General features: G+C 46.9%; 1 protein-coding gene across 1 annotated transcript in view; it reads left to right on the top strand.

Annotated features, from left to right (window-relative positions):
* Positions 1-13,112: 13,112 nt before the first annotated feature.
* Positions 13,113-15,875, top strand: part of ERFE (erythroferrone) — a 44,278-nt gene continuing 41,515 nt past the window's right edge. The window contains exon 1 of the mRNA XM_063919560.1: positions 13,113-13,534. Within this exon, the coding sequence (XP_063775630.1) occupies positions 13,409-13,534 (126 nt within the window). The 5' untranslated portion in view covers positions 13,113-13,408. The remainder of the gene's footprint in view (positions 13,535-15,875) is intronic.

Below are 15,875 nucleotides of genomic sequence, written 5' to 3'. Positions count from 1 at the left end.
ACCTGCTGGGAATACAGCTTGTGAATTGCCGCTAGCACAGCCTCCCTGTCTGAAGGAGTAATCGGCAAGGCAGATTTTAGGAACCGGTGGGGTGGAGACGCCTCGAATTCCAGTTTGTACCCTTGAGATACTATTTGCAGGATCCAGGGATCCACCTGTGAGCGAGCCCACTGATCGCTGAAATTTTTGAGGCGGCCCCCCACCGTACCTGGCTCCGCCTGTGGAGCCCCACCGTCATGCGGCGGACTTGGAAGAAGCGGGGGAGGACTTTTGCTCCTGGGAACCTGCTGTTTGTTGCAGCCTTTTTCCCCTACCTCTGCCTCTGGACAGAAAGGACCCGCCTTTTCCACGCCTGTTTTTCTGAGTCCGAAAGGACTGTACCTGATAAAACGGCGCCTTTTTAGGCTGTGAGGGAACATGGGGTAAAAATGCTGACTTCCCAGCAGTTGCTGTGGAAACTAGGTCCGAGAGACCATCCCCAAATAACTCCTCACCCTTATAAGGCAAAACTTCCATGTGCCTTTTTGAATCTGCATCCCCTGTCCACTGGCGAGTCCATAAGCCTCTCCTAGCAGAAATGGACAATGCACTTATTTTAGATGCCAGCCGGCAGATCTCGCTCTGTGCATCTCTCATGTATAAGACTGAGTCTTTTATATGCTCTATGGTTAGCAGAATAGTGTCCCTGTCTAGGGTGTCAATATTTTCTGACAGGGAATCTGACCACGCAGCGGCAGCACTGCACATCCATGCTGACGCAATAGCTGGTCTAAGTATAATGCCTGAGTGTGTATATACAGACTTCAGGATCGCCTCCTGCTTTCTATCAGCAGGTTCCTTGAGGGCGGCCGTATCCGGAGACGGTAGTGCCACCTTTTTAGACAAACGTGTGAGCGCTTTATCCACCCTAGGGGGTGTCTCCCAATGTGACCTATCCTCTGGCGGGAAAGGGAACGCCATTAGTAACTTCTTAGATATTACCAATCTTTTATCAGGGAAAGCCCACGCCTCTTCACACACTTCATTTAATTCTTCTGATGGGGGAAAAACTACGGGTAGTTTTTTCTACCCAAACATAATACCCTTTTAGTGGTACCTGGGTTTATATCAGAAATTTGTAACACCTCTTTCATTGCTTCAATCATGCAACGAATGGCCTTAGTGGACATTAGACTAGACTCATCGTCGTCGACACTGGTGTCAGTATCCGTGTCGACATCCGCGTCTGCCATCTGAGGTAGCGGGCGTTTTAGAGCCCCCGATGGCCTTTGAGACGCCTGGACAGGCACGAGCTGAGAAGCCGGCTGTCCCACAGCTGTTACGTCATCCACCCTTTTATGTAAGGAGTTGACACTGTCGGTTAATACCTTTTACCTAACCATCCACTCTGGTGTCGGCCCCACAGGGGGCGACATCACATTTATCGGCATCTGCTCCGGCTGTCCCGCATTTGGCATGTCGTCAAATTTTGTGTGTAAGGAGTCGACACGTGCACGCAATTCCTTCCATAAGTCCATCCACTCAGGTGTCTGCCCCGCAGGGGGTGACATCCCTTCTATAGGCATCTGCTCCGCCTCCACATCATTATTCTCATCAAACATGTCGACACAGCCGTACCGACACACCGCACACACACAGGGAATGCTCTAACAGAGGACAGGACCCACAAAAGCCCTTTGGGGAGACAGAGTGAGAGTATGCCAGCACACACCAGAGTGCTATATAATGCAGGGACTAACTGAATTATGTCCCCTATAGCTGCTGTTATATATACTGCGCCTAAATTTAGTGCCCCCCCTCTCTTTTTTACCCTTTTCTGTAGTGTAGACTGCAGGGGAGAGCCAGGGAGCTTCCTTCCAGCGGAGCTGTGAGGGAGAAATGGCGCCAGTGTGCTGAAGGAGATAGCTCCGCCCCTTTTTCTGGGACTTTTCTCCCGCTTTTTTATGGATTCTGGCAGGGGTAATACTAATTATCACATATATAGCCTCTGGGGCTATATATTGTGGTATTTTTGCCAGCCAAGGTGTTTTTATTGCTGCTCAGGGCGCCCCCCCCTAGCGCCCTGCACCCTCAGTGACCGGAGTGTGAAGTGTGTATGAGGAGCAATGGCGCACAGCTGCAGTGCTGTGCGCTACCTTGGTGAAGACTGATGTCTTCTGCCGCCGATTTTCCGGACCTCTTCTTGCTTCTGGCTCTGTAAGGGGGACGGCGGCGCGGCTCCGGGACCGAATACCAAGGCCAGTTCCATGCGGTCGATCCCTCTGGAGCTAATGGTGTCCAGTAGCCTAAGTAGCCCAAGCTAGCTGCAAGCAGGTAGGTTCGCTTCTTCTCCCCTTAGTCCCTCGCTGCAGTGAGCGTGTTGCCAGCAGGTCTCACTGTAAAATAAAAAACCTAATTATATACTTTCTTTTTAGAAGCTCAGGAGAGCCCCTAGTGTGCATCCAACCTCGGCCGGGCACAAAATCTAACTGAGGCTTGGAGGAGGGTCATAGTGGGAGGAGCCAGTGCACACCAGGTGACCTAAAAGCTTTCTTTAGTTGTGCCCAGTCTCCTGCGGAGCCGCTATTCCCCATGGTCCTTTCGGAGTTCCCAGCATCCACTAGGACGTCAGAGAAATATTGTATTAAATGACCTTCAGGCTGTGTGTATAAGGTGTATATGAAACATAAACGCATTCTGTGCTTAGACTTAGGTCCCATCACCATGATATCTCATTATGGTATGCAATTATTCCAAAATACGGAAAAATAAGATTTTACTCACCGGTAAATCTATTTCTCGTAGTCCGTAGTGGATGCTGGGAACTCCGTAAGGACCATGGGGAATAGCGGGCTCCGAAGGAGGCTGGGCACTCTAGAAAGATTTATGACTACCTGGTGTGCACTGGCTCCTCCCACTATGACCCTCCTCCAAGCCTCAGTTAGGACACTGTGCCCGGACGAGCTGACATAATAAGGAAGGATTTTGAATCCCGGGTAAGACTCATACCAGCCACACCAATCACACCGTATAACTCGTGATACTATACCCAGTTAACAGTATGAATATAACTGAGCCTCTCAACAGATGGCTCAACAATAACCCTTTACTTAGGCAATAACTATATACAAGTATTGCAGACAATCCGCACTTGGGATGGGCGCCCAGCATCCACTACGGACTACGAGAAATAGATTTACCGGTGAGTAAAATCTTATTTTCTCTGACGTCCTAGTGGATGCTGGGAACTCCGTAAGGACCATGGGGATTATACCAAAGCTCCCAAACGGGCGGGAGAGTGCGGGTGACTCTGCAGCACCGAATGAGAGAACTCCAGGTCCTCCTCAGCCAGGGTATCAATTTTGTAGAATTTTGCAAACGTGTTTGCCCCTGACCAAGTAACAGCTCGGCAAAGTTGTAAAGCTGAGACCCCTCGGGCAGCCGCTCAAGATGAGCCCACCTTCCCTGTGGAATGGGCTTTCACTGATTTAAGATGCGGCAGTCCAGCCGCAGAATGCGCCTGCTGAATCGTGTCACAGATCCAGCGAGCGATAGTCTGCTTAGAAGCAGGAGCACCCAGCCTGTTGGGTGCATACAGGATAAATAGCGAGTCAATTTTCGTGACTCTAGCCGTCCTGGAAACATAATTTTTCAAGGCCCTGACTACGTCCAGTAACTTGGAATCCTCCAAGTCCCTAGTAGCTGCAGGCACCACAATAGGTTGGTTCAAGTGAAAAGCTGATACCACCTTAGGGAGAAACTGGGGACGAGTCCTCAATTCTGCCCTATCCATATGGAAAATCAGATAAGGACTTTTATATGACAAAGCCGCCAATTCTGATACACGCCTGGCCGAAACCAAGGCCAATAACATGACCACTTTCAACGTGAGATATTTTAGATCCACGGTTTTTAGTGGTTCAAACCAATGTGATTTTAAGAAACTCAACACCACGTTGAGATCCCAAGGTGCCACTGGAGGCACAACCGGGGGCTGAATATGCAGCACTCCTTTTACAATGTCTGAACTTCAGGTACTGAAGCTAATGCTTTCTGGAAGAAAATCGACAGAGCCGAGATCTGTATCTTAATGGAGCCTAATTTTAGGCCCATAGACACTCCTGCTTGTAGGAAATGCAGAAATCGACCTAGTTGAAATTCCTCTGTTGGGGCCTTTTTTGGCCTCACACCAAGCAACATATTTCCGCCATATGCGGTGATAATGTTTTGCAGTTACATCTTTCCTGGCTTGAATCAGCGTAGGAATGACTTCCTCCGGAATGCCCTTTTCCTTTAGGATCCGGCGTTCAACCGCCATGCCATCAAAACGTAGCCGCGGTAAGTCTTGGAACAGACAGGGCCCCTGCTGCAGCAGGTCCTGTCTGAGCGGCAGAGGCCATGGGTCCTCTGATATATTTTCTTGAAGTTCTGGGTACCAGGCTCTTCTTGGCCAATCCGGAACCACGAGTATCGTTCTTACTCCTCGCCTTCTTATTATTCTCAGTACCTTTGGTATGAGAGGCAGAGGGGGGAACACATAAAACGACTGGTACACCCACGGTGTTACCAGAGCGTCCACAGCTATCGCCTGAAGGTCCCTTGACCTGGCGCAATATCTTTTATAGCTTTTTGTTGAGGCGGGACGCCTTCATGTCCACCTGTGGCCTTTCCCAATGGTGTACAATCCTTTGGAAGACTTCTGGATGAAGTCCCCACACTCTCGGGTGGAAGTCGTGTCTGCTGAGAAGATCTGCTTCCCAGTTGTCCACTCCGGGAATGAACACTGCAGACAGTGCTAACACATGATTTTCCGCCCATCGGAGAATCCTTGTGGCTTCTGCCATCGCCATCCTGCTTCTTGTGCCGCCCTGTTGGTTTACATGGGCGACTGCCGTGATGTTGCCTGATTGGATCAGGACCGGCTGGTTTTGAAGCAGAGGCCTTGCCTGACTCAGGGCATTGTAAATGGCCCTCTGTTCCAGAATATTTATGTAGGGAAGTCACCTGACTTGACCAAAGTCCCTGGAAGTTTCTTCCCTGTGTGACTGCCCCCCAGCCTCAAAGGCTGGCATCCATGGTCACTAGGACCTAGTCCTGTATGTCGAACCTGCGGCCCTCTTGAAGATGGGCACTCTGCAGCCACTACCGTAGAGATACCCTGGTCCTTGGAGACAGGGTGATCAGCCTAATGCATCTGAAGATGCGACCCGGACCACTTGTCTAACAGGTCCCCCTGAAAAGTTCTTGCATGGAACCTGCCGAATGGGATTGCTTCGTAGGAAGCTAACATTTTTCCCAGGACTCGCGTGCAATGATGCACCGATAACTGTTTTGGCTTCAGGAGGTCTCTGACTAGAGATGACAGCTCCTTGGCTTTCTCCACCGGGAGAAACACTTATTTCTGGTCTGTGTCCAGAACCATCCCCAGGAACAGTAGACGTGTCGTAGGAACCAGCTGTGACTCTGGACTGTTTAGAATCCAACCGTGCTGTTGTAGCACTTTCCAAAATAGTGCTACCCCGACTAGCAACTGCTCCTTGGACCTCGCCCTTATAAGGAGATTGTCCAAGTACGGAATAATTAAAACTCCCCTTTTTCGAAGGAGTATCATCATTCCGGCCATTACCTTGGTAACACCCTCGGTGCCATGTACAGTCCAAACGGCAGAGTCTGGACTTGGTAATGGTAATCCTGTACCACAAATCTGAGGTACTCCTGACGAGGATAGTAAATAGGGACATGCAGGTAAGCATCCTTGATGTCCCGGGATACCATATAATCCCCCTCGTCCAGGCTTGCAATAACCGCCCTGAGCGATTCCATCTTGAACTTGAATTTTTTATGCATGTGTTCAAGGATTTTAAATATAAAGAAGGGTCACACCGAACCATGCGGTTTCGGTACCCCAAACCGTGTGGAATAGTAACCCCGTCCTTGTTGAAGTAGGGGCACCTTAAGTATTACCTGCTGGGAATACAGCTTAATAATTGCCTCTAGCACAGCCTCCCTGCCTGAGGGAGTTGTCGGCAAGGCATATTTGAGGAAACGGCGGGGGGAAGACATCTCGAATTCCAGCTTGTACCCCTGAAATACTACTTGAATGAAACAGGGATCCACCTGTGAGCGAGCCCACTGATCGCTGAAATTTTTGAGACGGCCCCCCCACCGTACCTGGCTACACCTGTGGAGCCCCCGCGTCATGCTGTGGACTCAGAGGAAGCGAGAGAAGAATTATGATTCTGGGAACAGGCTGACTGGTGCAGCTTTTTCCCTCTTCCCTTGTCTTTGTACAGAAAGGAAGCGCCTTTGACCCGCTTGCTTTTCTGAAGCCGAAAGGACTGTACCTGATAATACAGTGCTTTCTTAGTCTGTGAGGAAAACGGAGGTAAAAATATTTCTTCCCAGCTGTTGCTGCGGATACGAGGTCCCAGAGACCATCCCCAAATAATTCCTCACCCTTATAAGGCAGAATCTCTATGCGCCTTTTAAGGTCAGCATCACCTGTCCAGTGACAGGTCTCTAATACCCTCCTGACAGAATGGACATTACATTCATTTTGGATGCCAGCCGGCAAAATATCCCTCTGTGCATCCCTCATATATAAGACGACGTCTTTAATATGTTCTCATGTTAGCAAACTAGTATGTTTGACAGGGTCACCGACCACCCTGCAGCAGCACGCTCTGCAGGTTTCAGTCTAGTACCTGAGTGTGTATATACAGACTTCAGGATAGCCTCCTGCTTTTTATCAACAGGTACCTTCAAAGTGGCCGTTCCTAAAACGGCAGTGCCACCTATTTGACAACCGTGTGAGCGCCTTATCCACCCTAGGGGATATCTCCCAGCGTAACTTATCCTCTGGCGGGAAAAGGTACGCCATCAGTAACTTTTTTGAAATTACCAGTTTCTTATCAGGGGGAACCCACGCTTTTCACACACTTCATTCATTCATCTGATGGGGGAACAAAACACTGCTTTTTCTCCCCAAACATAAAAACCCCATTTTTAGAGGTTAATGTCAGAAATATGTAACACATTTTCTTTATTGCCGGGATCAAGTCACGGATGTTCCTAGTGGATTGTGTATATGTCTCAACCTTGTCGACACTGGAGTCAGACTCCGTGTCGACATCTGTGTCTGCCATCTGAATGAGCGGGCGTTTTTGAGCCCCTGATGGCCTTTGAGACGCCTGGGCAGGCACGGGCTGAGAAGCCGGCTGTCCCACAGCTGTTACGTCATCCACCCTTTTATGTAAGGAGTTGACACTGTCGGTTAATACCTTTTACCTAACCATCCACTCTGGTGTCGGCCCCACAGGGGGCGACATCACATTTATCGGCATCTGCTCCGTCACTATATAAGCCTCCTCCTCAAACATGTCGACACAGCTGTACCGACACACCGCACACACACAGGGAATGCTCTGACTGAGGACAGGACCCACAAAGCCCTTTGGGGAGACAGAGAGAGAGTATGCCAGCACACACCAGAGCGCTATATAATGAGGGGATTGACACTATAACTGAGTGAATTTTCCCCCATAGCTGCTTGTATATACAATATTGCGCCTAAATGTAGTGCCCCCCCTCTCTTTTTTACCCTTTGAGCCTGAAAACTACAGGGGAGAGCCTGGGGAGCTTTCTTCCAGTTGCACTGTGAAGAGAAAATGGCGCCAGTGTGTCTGAGGGAGATAGCTCCGCCCCTTTTCCGCGGCCTATTCTCCCGCTTTTTTCTGGATTCTGGCAGGGGTATTTACCACATATATAGCCTCTGGGGCTATATATTGTGGTATTTTTGCCAGCCAAGGTGTTTTTATTGCTGCTCAGGGCGCCCCCCCCAAGCGCCCTGCACCCTCAGTGACCGGAGTGTGAAGTGTGTATGAGGAGCAATGGCGCACAGCTGCAGTGCTGTGCGCTACCTTGGTGAAGACTGATGTCTTCTGCCGCCGTTTTTCCGGACCTCTTCTTGCTTCTGGCTCTGTAAGGGGGACGGCGGCGTGGCTCCGGGACCGAACACCAAGGACTGGGCCTGCGGTCGATCCCTCTGGAGCTAATGGTGTCCAGTAGCCTAAGAAGCCCAATCCGGCTGCAAGCAGGCGAGTTCGCTTCTTCTCCCCTTAGTCCCTCGCTGCAGTGAGCCTGTTGCCAGCAGGTCTCACTGAAAATAAAAAACCTAAATCTATACTTTCTTTCTAAGGGCTCAGGAGAGCCCCTAGTGTGCATCCAACCTCGGCCGGGCACAGGATCTAACTGAGGCTTGGAGGAGGGTCATAGTGGGAGGAGCCAGTGCACACCAGGTAGTCATAAATCTTTCTAGAGTGCCCAGCCTCCTTCGGAGCCCGCTATTCCCCATGGTCCTTACGGAGTTCCCAGCATCCACTAGGACGTCAGAGAAAATCCCATATCCAAAATACTTCCGGTCCCACGCATTTTGGATAAGGGATACTCAACCTGTAATAGCGGCACGCTAAATGTAAGAACTGCTGCTTCCCCCCATGTATGATAGCCGCGGTCTGTGCCCAGTGAGAGGGGCGCCTCTGTCCATATCGGCGCTATCTACAGATGGAGCCGCCTCAGATGAGCGCAGCTCCATCACAAACGTGCACTCCTGGCGTGACTAGGCGATCCGTCTACCTAGTCACGCCGGGAGTGCACAGAGACGCTCCCATTCAGAGTGACTCTGTCCAAGTGCGCAGACGGAGACACTCTCCATTCAAGACCTCATCGTGGGCGCGCGCGCCCGGACGGATAAGGCGATAGGCGCACCTGTCCCACAGACGGAGCCACGACTAGCATGGCTCCATCTGTATAAGACAGGAGCGCCCATATGGATGGGTAATGTATCCTGACCTTTCCTACACCTGCAGCTATCAATTTCGACAACTGCATGGTGTCAATGCCCATACACCACAGCAGGGACAGAGCTACATCCATCTTGTCGATGTCCCTTCCTGCTTCACCGCGGCTATCATACATGGGGGGGAAGCAGTATATAGAGCACATACCGTGCGCTGAAACCGCTTCCCACCATATCAACAGTTCTTACATTTACCTCTAAATGGTCTAATGTTTATTATACACTTTGCTAATGGTAACTGAAACCCAAATACTTGAACAGCAAAAGAAAGACAAACTAACAAACAAACAGTAAATAAATACATAAGATACCACACTCACATCCCTCAGAACATCGGGCGTGCATGACCATACGGTTACTTAGAAAGGAGATATCTGACTTGTGTCCGATGGTTGCCTCTTTGTACGGAAGCGTCAGGTCAGAGTTGTCACCAGTGAGCATCATAGTACAACTCACGGCAGCTGAGACATCTGCATTCCCAAAGCTGCTGCATATTAATGGGTCTATGGGCCTAATTCAGGCCTGATCGCTGGCAGGTGATTTTTGCACTACTGCGATCAGATAGTCGCCGCCTACAGGGGAGTGTATTTTAGCTGTGCAAGTGTGTGAACGCATGTGTAGCAGAGCTGTACAAACTGATTGTGTGCAATCTCTGAGTAGCCCAGGACTTACTCAGTCGCTGCGATCACTTCAGGCTGTCCGAGACCGGAATTGATGTCAGACACCCGCCTGCTAACGCATGGACACGCCTGTGTTTTTCCAGACACTCCCTGAAAACAGTCAGTTGACACCCACAACTGCCTTCTTCCTGTCAATCTCCTTGCGAACGGATCTGTCGCACAAACCCATTGCTGAGCAGCGATCTGCTTTGTACCCGTGCGACGTGCATGCGTAGTTTGTGCCTGATCACCCGCTGTGCGAAAACACAGCAGTGATCAGGTTTGAATTACCCGCTATGTACTAAGCCTTGGAGAGTGATAAAGTGGAGAGAGATAAACAACCAGACAATCACCTCCTAACTGCATGTTACAAGCTGTGTTTGAAAAATGACAGGAGCTGGTTGGTTTGTACTTTATCTTTCTCCATGGCTTAGTACATAGACCACTAAGAAATCTATGTACTAAGCCTTGGAGTGAGATAAAGTGGAGAGAACTAAGAACAAACCGTCTCCGGTCATTTTTCAAACACAGCATACAACATGGCAGTTAGGAGCGGATTGGCTGGTACTTTATCTCTCTCCAAGGCTTATTAAATAGACCTCTACTGTAAGTCACAGATGTGAAGGCATTTGCATCCATCTCTTAATTAGGCACATTGTTTGCCATAATTTGCTTGCACAGTGCTTGTTGTGTATTAATATTATTAATTTTTATTTATATGTTGCTACAAGTTCACAAAATACATATATCCATTATTACAACCCGCAAATTCCATAATTATGGGTGGGTCCTGCTTGCCAGATCTTACATTCTAGATGAGCTACGAGTTGACACAAATAGGGAGGGGCAGGGGACGGATGGACAGACAGCATACCCTCCCAACTGTCCCCCTTTGTCAGGGCGTCCCTCCCTTCCCCTCCCCCCCCCCCCCCCCGAACAGAGCACACTGACATCACTAGCTTTTCCTCTTAAGCAGCAGCAGAACCAGCAGCCAGAATGCGAGCAGAACAGAATGCAGTACAAGCAGAGACACAGGAATATCATGTTTCATGAGCTACTGACAGAGCTTTATGACCAGAGGAGAGATAGGAGGGTGGAGAGAGCTGTAAGTGACACAGGGATCCCAGCTTCTCCTACTCCCTGCCTGGGTGTCTGAGTCCTTTGTAGACTGTTATGCAACTAAACCATTTGGGTCTAGAGATAGAGACACACACAGAGTCCTCCCGAGTCCTGTCCCAGTGTGTAAGTAGTACAGAGTCTGCTGCTATTCTTGCATGTGACAAGATCAATTATTTTATTTTTCTATGTGTATTTTAAGGTTAAGTTGTCTTTATTCCACTACAAGAAACATTTATAATATAATTATCTTTCAATTAGGTGGAGCTATAAACAGTACCCAGGCATTATTAAACTATTAGTTAAAACTAATATACACCATTGGTTTACATTTAATATACACAATCTATATCTCCCACTATGACTCATTCCAGAAGGGACAAAATGACAAAATGCTTTCTACCTGGACTTTCTTCTTAATTTATGCTTGCAATCACCTGTGTTGAAGTACCTTTCTTATCAATGAAATAGTTCAACACAGGTGACGCAAAGCATATATTAAGTGGGAGGCTCCGGTAGAGAGCATTTTTTCCCTCCTGGAATAGGACATGTTGGGAGTCATGCACAATCTAATATACATCCCCCACCTTCCATCGGGGCACCCCCAAGGCTTAATCCGTCCCTGCTCTAAAGAATGCTGGGAGGTACGAGACAGTATTTAGAGATGTAAGTGGTAGGCTTATATTGAGGTGAGTTCTGAGGACACATTAAAGGCTGGGAGGCTGGATGACAGACTAATTGAGCACGTGCATGCATTCCACTGATTGGAACAGAGCAATTGTCATTCCATGCCATACTGCTCCTGAAATGGCCGAGATACTGCCGGTAATCTGGGCATTGTATAGTGAAGGGTGGGGCTGTGCAGATGTCCCTGCACCACCCGCCTATGCTGATGCCTCGTCCCCTGTTGAGCTGACCTGGCTGCCTCCTCCGGTATGGTACTAGACTGTCTTACCATCTGCACCATGCTTTCTTACATTGCGCTAGCTTGCCTTACCATCTGCCACAGGTTTTCACAGATGATTTACATACAGTACTTCTCCAATATACTGCACATGTGCAGATGTGTCTGCGATAACGGTTGCAGTGCCACCTTAGCCGCAGCATAATTGAAATGCTGCAGCCATTTGGGGGAGAGTTAGGGGCCGCAATGACTAGCATTTCAGAAAACAGAGGGAGGATTGGGGGAAGGGGGGGGGGGGTATCAGTCACATTTTCTGGGCGTGCCTAGGCCAGTGGTGGCTGCATCCTTGGCCCCAATAGAATGAAAACACTGGCCGTCCTGAGTAACCTGAGGATCAGAGAAGCCAACGGGGCATATTTTACCACAGCTATTGCTCCATCTCTGATTCAGGCTAATTGTTTGAGCCTGTTTTACCATTTGACCTAGACTTTTTTTTACATTTAATGTTCTTTACTTGATAGCTGATCCATTTTTAAATACTTACTTTGCACATGTTGGTCTGAATACAGTAAACATGAGTCCTCCGAGGGAATACACTAAGTCAGTGGCAACCTAGGATGCATCAGGACACTTGCAGGGGTGCCTTGGACTGGAGGTCCGGGACCAATTCAAATTATTTATGTCAATGTAATAAGCAAAAACCAGTGCTGGTGGCTGTCAATCATAAAAATGTAGACAAACAGAAGCAAATATTATCCCTCACCACACAATTGAACCTAAGGATGAAATATATACACAATTTTCTTAAATGTAATATTTTTTTCTGAATTTCTCAATAAGAAACTTTTAGCTTAGGACTGCCGTGAAAAAGATTCTGATATTCTAGGGCACTGTTATGCAAAAAGGTTTGGGAACCACTGCACTTAGTAATTTAGGGGGAGATGTACTAAGCAGTGATAAAAGTGGAGAAGTTGCCCATGGCAACCAATCAGCACTGACGTAACATATATGATATGCATACTACAAAAGTATACAGAGCAGCTGATTGGTTGCCATGGGCAACTTCTCCATTTTTATCACTGCTTAGTACATGTCCCCCTTGTACAGTATCTTCCTATTTTCCAACTCAAAACAATATTTTCCAAAGTTAAAATCCAATAGTGGAATATGAGCAGAGCAAAGCCAGCATGCCCCCCAATTTGTATACTGAAATGGAAGACAGATAGCCTGAGAAATACACAGTAGTGGCTAGTACAAAGCGGATTCCCAGTGAAATCTGACCTATTTCAAATATATCCCTTCAAAAGTACATGACTTATAGGGAACATTGGTCGCAGATAACTACTGAGACGGAACCTTTATAACGTTATAGACAAGTGTAAGACAAAACAGATGTGAGAGACCTGTATTACTCCTACAGTAACTGCATCTTCACACACACTCACATTTCTCCTAATGCTGATTCTAGGAATAAACACACAACTGCACTCAGTTTCTGAGCTTCACAATGTGCGTGTGTGGGGCGTAGGGTACACTGGACTGTTATCTAAAATAAGAGGAGAGGACAGCCAGAAGGTGGAGATACTGACAGAGAGGAGATGACGGCAGATGGGAGACACCGAAGAGTGTGGAGAAACCTATATATATTTTATATGAGAAGTTTGATGTAAGGGATTTATTATCTGAGAGCTGGGATAATTGCACACATCTCTGCATTACTATCAGATCTCCCTGTATACAGTAAGGTGCGGATACTAGATATTGTTTACAGTGAGTTGGGACTTTTAATGACATTTGGACCTCGTATACTGTAGATTGCTGAGATTACTGTATCACTTCCTGAATCATAGACCAGCATCAGTATATTGAGGCATAAGTCAGTTTCTTAGGGCCATGGATGCAGAAGGCAAGCCAATCCCTCTACGCTGTGTGCTAATGACCATCAGTATGGGGGTGCTTCTCATTCTGCTCAGTGTTGGACCTGCCTGCACCCATAAGAACAGAGGATCTGCATTTCAGGTAGGTTCTCTGTGTGCTTACTAATGAATACTGTGGCTTATTTACAACTAGAGTCTATTATTGCGTGAAATTGTATAATAAAAGGTAATTATGTGAGTTCCCCATGATCATATGATCTTCCATTAGTTATACAGACTGTACACTAAAGGAATTGATCACGTTTCCCCCATATACTGTATGTAGTTATCTTGTTTGCACATGTGAAATGTCACATACAGTATATATTGATGGTGAACAGCTTAGCAGGTGTATTGTCCATAATCTCTCTTCCCAGGTGCTCAAAATCCTCAGACCTCAAGAAACGCGTCTGTGGTTGGGCTGGTCATTTAGCGCTGTGTACTCACTGACTACTCCACACCTTGGTCTCAGCACCAGTGACCGGTGTCAGGAAAGATGACAGGATATGAAGTTTTCTGCAGACACAACCACATAATTATGAAGGGACAGACGCCTGCTTTCATAAACATGGTTTAATCGGATTAGAAATTCACTAGGGATTTGTTTTATCACTGAGACATGCCACATGGAGCATTATGGGGTTGCTCCAAGGTAGGTAGCTCTTAGCTTAGACATATTGTAGTAAGGAGCCATTATCATGTGGCTCCTTGCTGGTTAATCTTAGACCCAGATTGGGGTAATGGAGGTGTGAGGTGTGGTGCCTCTGGACTGGCTGAGCTGGATGGCCTTAGTGTGGCATACCTTTACATTCTATTAACACTTTTCACTTATTAATTTTTTAACACTATTTCTCTATTTTAATTGCATTTCATTTTTGTATCACTTTCTCTATAGCTTCGGCTTCCTAAATACTAATTTATTAACACTATAGTTTTTTCACTGGTATGCTACGCTGGGCTTTCTGGCTTATGCTGGTGTTTTGGGGTGCCACACCCTGCACCTAGATATAGCGCTAGGGACCCCAAATATACAGAGATGCCTTGATGCGGCTTATTCACACATTTGGGCAAATATGTGTAACGAAGATCTCTGAATTCTATTATTATGTGGAATTTATATCTGGTTACGGTTATCATTCAGGGTGCTGGGGGAAACCAATGCCTTTTTTTCTTGCTTAGAAATACCCCTCCCTTTCGAGCACCTGAATGATATCACTAAGCTAATTGAGCATCTACCAATATATATAGGGATCACAATATGGCTGCCTCCATAATAACAATAACTGGGTTCTCATTTAGGGGCTTATCTAACAATTACCAGACCTGATAATTGTAATTTGTTATCGCCAATATTCGCAACAACAAGAAATTATATACTGGCCAAATATATTATCAGTTTCTTATATAGCTCATATACTGCTCAAATATATTATTATTAATAACAGATTCTTATATAGCTCATATACTGCTCAATTATATTATTATTAATAACAGTTTCTTATATAGCTCCTATACTGCTCAAATATATTATTATTAATTACAGTTTCTTATATAGCTCCTATACTGCTCAAATATATTATTATTAATTATGGTTTCTTCTATAGCTCAGCGAATTCCGTTGTGCTTCATAAATATGTTTAAAAAAAATCCCATCCGGGGACAGGGACTCTGAAAGCAGCCTATCCCTGCGATGTGTTATAAGTGATCGCATTAGCGGTCACTTCTATACCGGTACCCCCTGCATGCTACATCTATATCAGAACAGTCTTCCGGTAATTTCTGCAATATGTAGCCCATAGGGTACTGCAGCTAATGGCATCTTCAGAACTACATGATACTCTTGCTATTAGTACAGTATTTAGTGCTGTACAATGGGGGTAATTCCAAGTTGATCGCAGCAGGATTTTTGTTAGCAATTGGGCAAAACCATGTGCACTGCAGGGGAGGCAGATATAACATGTGATGAGAGAGTTAGATTTGGGTGTGGTGTGTTCAATCTGCAATCTAATTTGCAGTGTAAAAATAAAGCAGCCAGTATTTACCCTGCACAGAAATAAAATAACCCACCCAAATCTAACTCTTTCTGCACATGTTATATCTGCCTCCCCTGCAGTGCACATGGTTTTGCTCAATTGCTATCAAAAATCCTGCTGCGATCAACTTGGAATTACCCCCAATATACTGTAAAATACTGCATTTAAAGAAGCCATTACTTTAGTCTATACCAGCCAGGACAGAGGGAGTGATTCAGACCTGATCTCTGGGCAGCAAAAATTGTAGTCCTGCGATCAGATGGTCACCGGCCAAGGGGAGTGTACACTCACCGTGCAAGTGTGTGATCGCATGTGTACGCCGAGCTGCTAAAAATCCCTCAGTCAGCCGCTGCAAATCCGTTTGCACCTCACTCACCATTGAATGATTTTTTCTGTGCGTGCAGTCTGTGC

This window comes from Pseudophryne corroboree, chromosome 4 (assembly GCF_028390025.1).
Source record: "Pseudophryne corroboree isolate aPseCor3 chromosome 4, aPseCor3.hap2, whole genome shotgun sequence".
Taxonomy (NCBI): Eukaryota; Metazoa; Chordata; class Amphibia; order Anura; family Myobatrachidae; genus Pseudophryne; species Pseudophryne corroboree.
Note: the sequence above shows the minus strand (reverse complement) of the source record. Positions and strands in the feature narration are given on the sequence as shown.